General features: G+C 37.4%; 1 protein-coding gene across 4 annotated transcripts in view; it reads right to left on the bottom strand.

Moving 5' to 3' along the window:
• Positions 1-7,483, bottom strand: part of loxl3b (lysyl oxidase-like 3b) — a 62,622-nt gene that overhangs the window by 39,002 nt on the left and 16,137 nt on the right. For all 4 annotated transcript variants that reach the window (XM_037977685.1, XM_037977687.1, XM_037977684.1 and 1 more), the window contains 4 exons: positions 6,886-7,040; positions 4,760-4,930; positions 1,374-1,533; positions 871-1,114 (listed from right to left, as the gene is read on the bottom strand). In XM_037977685.1, coding sequence (XP_037833613.1) covers positions 871-1,114; positions 1,374-1,533; positions 4,760-4,930; positions 6,886-7,040 — 730 coding nt within the window. The remainder of the gene's footprint in view (positions 1-870; positions 1,115-1,373; positions 1,534-4,759; positions 4,931-6,885; positions 7,041-7,483) is intronic.

Raw genomic sequence — 7,483 nt, 5'->3', positions numbered from 1 at the left:
ATGTTTCTCGGCTGGCCTGGGAACGCCTTGGGATTCCCCCGGAGGAGCTGGCCCAAGTGGCTGGGGAGAGGGAAGTCTGGGTCTCCCTGCTTAGGCTGCTGCCCCCGCGACCCGACCCCGGATAAGTGGAAGAGAATGGATGGATGGATGGATCAACGGGACCTTATGGCGGAACCGGAAATGAAGACCTGAACTCCCGGCACAACTTTTTCAGTTAGCACTTCAGAATCTACCTGATTAAAAATGGATCCGTTTGTCTTATTTAGAGGGAATCGACACGTTTCATTGAGAGCTGATGATCTTACCGTCAACAAGATTTCTTTAATATTCCAAAGAAGTCATTAAATCAGGACATTACCGCCACCTACTGTTAACTGAAAAAGTTATGTGCCGGGAGTTCAGGTCTTCATTTCCGGTTCAACCATAAGGTCCCATTGAATTATTAACAAAATAAAAGCTTGTCTTTTGTTTAACCATTGCAGTTAAAAAAAACCCAAAACGTACCCCTTTTTTATTTTTGCAATTGCCATTTTTCTAATTTCGTTTTATTTTTTTATTTTTTTATTTTTTTTTTGTTCTTTTTTTTTTTTTTTTAATTAATTTAATTTAATTAACTAATTTCGTTTTAAAAACGAAAAAACACATGCTTGTTTTGTTTTTGCAACTTTATTTTGAAATTAAAAAACCCAAGAACGAACCATACACGGACTGTTTTGCCGGGTTGCTGCACGTTTGCACCTGTCAGTCACCGTAGATTTGAGGTTGTAAACTACGCCTTCAAAGTGCCAGTTAATCACTACAGAACATTAAAAATTCCCCTGAGGTCACCATTTATTAAATGACTCATGCCTTCTTCATTGATTACGTTACCTGTGACAGGCGTGCCAGACCCAAGAATGCCGTCCTGCCTTTGGCTTGAAGTCAGCTCGCCCAATGTTGTGGATCTCTGATGAGAAGCGGAGTAGCCTGCGGTGCCCGTAGGGCCAGTTGGCCTTAGAAGCAGACTTCGATAGGCAGTTCTCCTCAGCAGCACAGTATAGCATATGTAGAGGACGATCCTCAATATAGGCTGTCTGCTGAACCAGAGATGCATTCAGGACCAGGTCAGAAGCCGCTGGCCACAGAGAGGAGGAGAAAAAAGAATAATATTGATTTGGTCCTCGCCACTTTGTGGTGCAGTTTTATAGGTTTGGTATTAGGGCTCAAAAAAGTAAGTACAGGGAGATTTTCATTTATACCATGTATATAAAAATACAAATAATCTGAATACTTATTTAAATGCAACATTTTTAATGTATTTGCAAAACCTTGTCTTTCCTATTGTAAACTGATAAGAAAGAACAGCTCTTTTTGTTTCTGCTGCTCTAACTCACTCTCTGAACAGATGACTCCTGCTGAAAACTTAGCAGCTGATTTTTGGCAGCTGACAGTTTTATGATGCTGGCACTGACTTAGAGCCATCTCGCTTCCTGTGCACTTCACACCGCTCATCACCATCTCTGTCACGTTACTGCTATCCCAGTACCAGGTTTCCTTAGATAAACAGAAAGAAAACATGCAAAGAAAAACAAACACAACAAGTCGATCAGAACTAATCACCCACACATGGAGCTTTAGAGAGATCAGTGTGGTTTCTATTCTGAAAAACAGATGTTCATGACTTGGCTTTCAACTAAGGACACAGTAAGATTGAGTTCACAGGAATAGTTTGGATTTTTTACAATGGAATCCTATGGAAAGGTTTTGACCAATCAATATTTGACCTGCTGTAAATAACTTTCTGAAGACCTCAGGTCAAAGAAATAAAGATTAGTTCTGACCAAACATATAAGTTAATGACTGGTCAACTTACCACAGAAAGATTTACCAGTTTTAAACAGCTCCACGGCAAAAAAAATAATCTGAACTATTACTTAAAGTTTTCTTTTTTAAGTAGTAAATATTTTTAAAAGATTTTACACTTATATAATTTATTTTCAATTAGTTTCAATTATTCCAACCATAAAGGTTTTAAGAATTCAATTTTCTTTGTTGCTAGGAGGCTGAAACCAGAGGTGTATACTACAATGCAAGATTGCCCACGTAGTCAGCTATAGACTCTTTCACAAAGCACTTCAAGCTAGGACTTGGATATCTTCTGGCTGCCTCAGAGGGAATTGAAAAAATTTTGTCTTTTTTTTTTTGAGGCCACGAGGGAGGGGGTCGAAGTCAACACACACCAGTTTGCCAAAACAAGGTAGTAACAGAGTCGAAACGGTGCCATATGAAAAGATAAGCTGGTTTGTGAATGAATAATGTGATAAAGTGATGACCTCTGGTCTGTGCGTCCACCCAGCCACAGGATTAAACTAGATTACAGAGGGAAGATCGATGATGACGCACAGTAACTTAGAATTCAGTTGAAAAAAAAGTTAACAACAAAGAGACTAGCTAAACTGAGTTAATTTGTCATAATTTGAAAACCTGTATGATTTTGCTACATTTAGCTTTTAGGAGCTGGTTTCTTAACTTTTGGTTTTAGCTACAGTTTTACTAATTTCAGCTTTTGTTTTGCTTGTTTTAACTTCAACAATTCAGTGAGCAATTTATTATTAAACAAAATTCAGCAGTCATGCAGCACTTAATGAAAATGCAATTTCACTTGTAAAATGCATGCTTCAACATTTGACTTTTCCGTTAGCATTTAACATAGTTGTTGAAAAAATAAATCATCTTTTTTCATTACCCTTTGTATACCATATGTTTTTAAAGTCATGTCATATTTTGTCAACATTCCTAATCTGTGAAACATGTCCTCATTTATGCTTTTTGTCTCACTTACAGTGATAGCATGCATGGAGTAGCCGAGCCCTAGCTGCCTGCAAACCACCATGGCCTCCTTTGTGGTCCAGCCTGCGCTGCACACTGTGCCCCACTTGGATCCAACCTTAACCTCAACCCGGCCCTCATAACTGCTTCGGCCGCCCACTATCCGGATCTGCAGAAATGTCCTGCTAAGAGTCAGTCAGGGCACACACTTCCTGTCCTGTCTCTGAACTGTCTAAAGCGAGCCTCCTCAGTGTTTCTTTGCAGTTCTTAGGCAGAGGGAAAGTTGGTTAGTCTTTTATAGGCAACAATATCAACATGGTTTCCAGATGAGGTCATGGTAGTGTTTGATTAGAAACTGCTGTGCCTTTTTTAGTCTGTTCACATGAAACAGACCATATGGAAGTCTTTCTTGTAGAGAAAGAAATATCTACTTCATATGGAAATTATATTATGCTGTCATACAATAAGGGATGCATGTTCAAATATATAAAATACACCATAAATATAGAACTAAATCTACATTTAGTAAATGTCTTACAAGAATTTGTGATAATTACACCCTGTAAAGCATCAATATATTAAAAACGTGTTAGTATGACAGTAAGTGCTCTATATTTGAACATAAGCATCAAACTTGAAAACCATACAATCAGTGGCCATTTTATCCTAAAACATTCCCATTGGGTGTTTCAGAACACTTGATGTTACTGCTGCAGAGCAACATGCTGCCAAAGACACATAGTTTTTTAAAAGAAAGTTGATTTATGGAGTTTCCACTACAAGTCTTAAAAACAGCACTCTTGTTGTTGAGATTAATCAGTGAAAAGTACCAATATATTCAAAAGCCTATTTCAATTCCAACCAAAATTGCTCAAAACTAAAAAGAATTATGAAAAGATCTTCTGGCCATTTTGAAGTAGGGTTCTGTGGAGAGTTTATGAACAACTAATATCTTACCTTGTTGCAGATAGTGTTTTAAACTTCAGTTTGAAGAAATAAGAGTTTTAGTCTAACAGGATTGTTGAGGTAGTACGAGCTAAAACTACAAAGTGAATTGCTGCCATCTTAAACAGTCGCAATCTCAAACATTTCATAGTGGTTTATACAAACAATATTTCAGAGACCTGTACATTTTTATCAGTTTCTCAACTCACAGTGATTTCCACAGGATTACAGGATTTTTGCTAACACTTTTGTTTCAGACTGGGACTGAATCCAGCAGGAATTTCATAATCTTTCTGCCAAAATAATCCTGAAATTTTAAACTGATAATAAAAACATTTTAAAAATAGCAATTAGATGAAGTGGTTTAAAGCAGTGAAACGCTTTGATAAGACATTAGCTTGTCAATACAGTCTGAGTAAACGAACTTCTGTTTTACATCACCATCAATTTGACATGAAACATTTATTCTTCCCAGAATTCACCCTAGGCTGAAAGTGTTGCATCTTGTCACTGCTGCCAATGTTTGTGTATTTAAATAAGCACTGAACTCTGTGGAAACAAAAGGCATAGCATTCCTTCAAAGAATGCACATCACCTGCTGCCCTTCAGACAGTTTTACACTAAGAACATCTTCGGTTGAGAAATGACAGAGTTGCAACCATTTTGGTCAAACCTTAAAAATGGTATCCTCAATCAATCAACATTTTGGAGACTGGAGCAGTTTCAAGATGACAGCCATTCACTTTGGTCTTAGTTGTATTCAGACTAGCCATTAGCTCATCAATCCTGTCAGACCTAAACTCGATTTAAACTGATGTCCTTCAAAAAGCCATCTACAACAGGTAAGATAACAACCACAGAATCCTACTTCAAAATGGTTATTTCTTGTTAAAGGCTTTACAGAAAATAAAGATGATTGTCACTGGGTGTATCTGACAGCATATTACATTTGCATATGTACCAAAAGGCAACTGTTTGCTGTGCTTTAGAGAGTTAATAAACCTACTTGCAGGCCCTGGTTAGCGTAGCCCAGGCCCAGCTGCCTGCAGGCCACCATGGCTTCTTTGGTGGTCCAGTTCTCACCACAGATCAAACCCCAGCTCTGTGTGCCGTTAGAGTCTGAGCTCAGCACCTCAACACGGCCCTCATAGCGGGTTCGTCCTCCCGTGATCCTGATCTGTGTGAGAATGAGGACTTAGGCACTACAAAGCAGACTAGACACACAGGAGCAAGATTTTATCAACTCTCTCAAACAGACAACAGACGTTTTGCTATTGTCAACTAAATGTTATAGATTTTGAGGAGTTTTTAGACTCGTGTGTATCTACAGCAAGACAAAAGAAAAATAGTGCAACCACAAATATTTTAAGTTAAGGAAAATAATTGTTGTCAGAAAAAAAAACTTTAAAACAACCAGTTTCTGAGAAAATTACCAAGATAAATATATATTTTAACCACACAAAAATTAAAAACTTTAAACTTTCCAAAAACTAACTTTTGGGACAGCACTTAGGAATTTTTGTAGCCAAAGATGTGAAGTTTTGGTTGATTATTGCTCATGTTGTTAGCTTTGCATTTCACATCTCTGTACACACAGACAAGAGTATTGGAGCAAAAGACAGATGAAAACAAGTTAATAAAGCAAACATAAAAAAACAGAATTCAAATGATTGCACACTCTAGTTTTGCATAAAATAATATCATACATTAAACCTGTTTTCCACTTGCTCCAGAAGAACTTGAGTATAAAAGCAACACGAATACAGCGCCTTGAAAAGGTCTTTGTAGCCCTTGAACTTGTCCACATTCTGTCACATTATAACCACAAACTGTCCTGCATTTAGCTCCTCCATCTTCTCTGTCTCTGTTGAAGAACAGCATCCTCACAACATGATACTACCACCACCTTGCTTTACAGTGAGGATATTAAGTTCAGGGTGACCTGCAGTGTTAGGTTTCCACTACACATAGCATTTTGAAGAGTACCTCCTTTCACATATTTTCTGTGTCCCTTACATGGCTTGTAGGGGTCACAGCAAAATGTTTCTTTCAACAATGGCTTTCTTTTTGCCACTCTTCCATAAAGGCCAGGATTGTGAAATGAACGACTAACAGTTGTCCTTTGGACAGATTCTCACACCTAAGCAGCTCCTCCAGAATTACCATGGGCTTCTTGGCTGCTTCTCAGATTAATGGTCTTCTTGTCTGGCCTGTTAGTTTAGGTGAACAGCTGTATCTTAGTAGGGTTGCAGTTGTGCCGTGATGGATTGACAGAGCTCCATTAGATGTTTAGGGCTTTGAGATATTGTTTGCATGATACAGCGTTAACCTGCATGTATTGATGGCACAACAGACTGTGTTTACAGGCAAGGATTTGTGGAAGTGTTCCTGAGCCTGAGTCAGGCCTGTTTTTATTACAGCGCTGCCTGAGGGCAGGCATCCCATATTGACTTTCAGCCTTGTGTTTTGTTAATAGAGACTTCTCCAGATTTTTGCTATTACGAACTGTAGATGATGGAATAATCAAAGTCCTCCTAATTTTCCATTGAGGAGCATTATTCTAAAATTGTTTCACTATTTTCAAAGATTTTCTCAGACTGGTGAACCTCTGCCCATCTTCACTTCAAAGAGATTCACTTCTAAAATGATCTTTTTATACGCAGTCCTCTTACTGACCTAATGAGATGCAAAATGATCCTCCAGCTGTTTCTTATTTGTCTCACTTCTTTTTACAACCTTTTGTTGCCTGTCTTATCTTTTTTTAAAATGTGTTGCTGTCATAAGATTCAAAATGGCCTTATTTTTCCAAACAATGGGACAATTTCTTAGTTTAAATATTTGATACGTTTACTATAGTCCATTATGAATATTGCATTGTTTTTTTTACATTTTACACAACATCCAAGTCTTTGGAACTGGGGTTCTCGTCCACTTTATTTATTATTTTATAGTTTGTGTTTATCTATCACATAAAACCCCAGTAAAATACTTTGAAGTTTGTGGATGTAACATGTCAAAATATGGAAAAGCATAAATAAATAAATAAATAATAGTATAAATACAGCACTGTATATCAAACTATTAGTTCACCAGGTTTGAAATGAAATGATTAGTAAGGAGATTACGTCTGACCGAGTTCTCAAAGCCCATGTAAGGCACGTTGCACCAAACAGCAGCATCCTCCACATGCTGACAGTCTTCTGATGTGATGTTTTTAAACGGACAGTTCCAGATAGACTTCTCCTGGCCGAGACACTTCACCTCGTTCATGTGAACTGGACCTATTCCTGGAAACACAGGGAGAAAATCTTTCAAGAATAAAGGAAAATCAGCCTTAACAGAGCAAAGATTCTCTGTTGGAAATTGGTTACAGCTAAGAAAAGAGAGATTTCACTGAATTAACTACAACCCTTTCACAAAGTATTCTGAAAGAACATATTCTTACTTTTTACCATAAATAAACATTTGACGCGTTTTAATGTTTACTAATTTTGTCATTATGTTATGAAGCTTTATGTGAATTTTAGAGGCATGCTGTATAGTTTATAGTAACTCAATAACCAAAACAACATACTTTCACTTTAAGTGCTTTCTTGCTTTAAATGGCCGCCCCACCATGTTATGTCACTAGTCCATAATATACAGGTGCTGGTCATAAAATTAGAATATCATGAAAAAGTAGATTGATTTCAGTAATTCCATTTAAAAAGTGAAACTTGTATATTATATT

The sequence above is a fragment of the Kryptolebias marmoratus genome, linkage group LG10, assembly GCF_001649575.2.
Source record: "Kryptolebias marmoratus isolate JLee-2015 linkage group LG10, ASM164957v2, whole genome shotgun sequence".
NCBI classification, from domain to species: domain Eukaryota; kingdom Metazoa; phylum Chordata; class Actinopteri; order Cyprinodontiformes; family Rivulidae; genus Kryptolebias; species Kryptolebias marmoratus.
The sequence above is the reverse complement of the archived record's forward strand: the minus strand, read 5'-3'. Positions and strand labels throughout refer to the sequence as shown.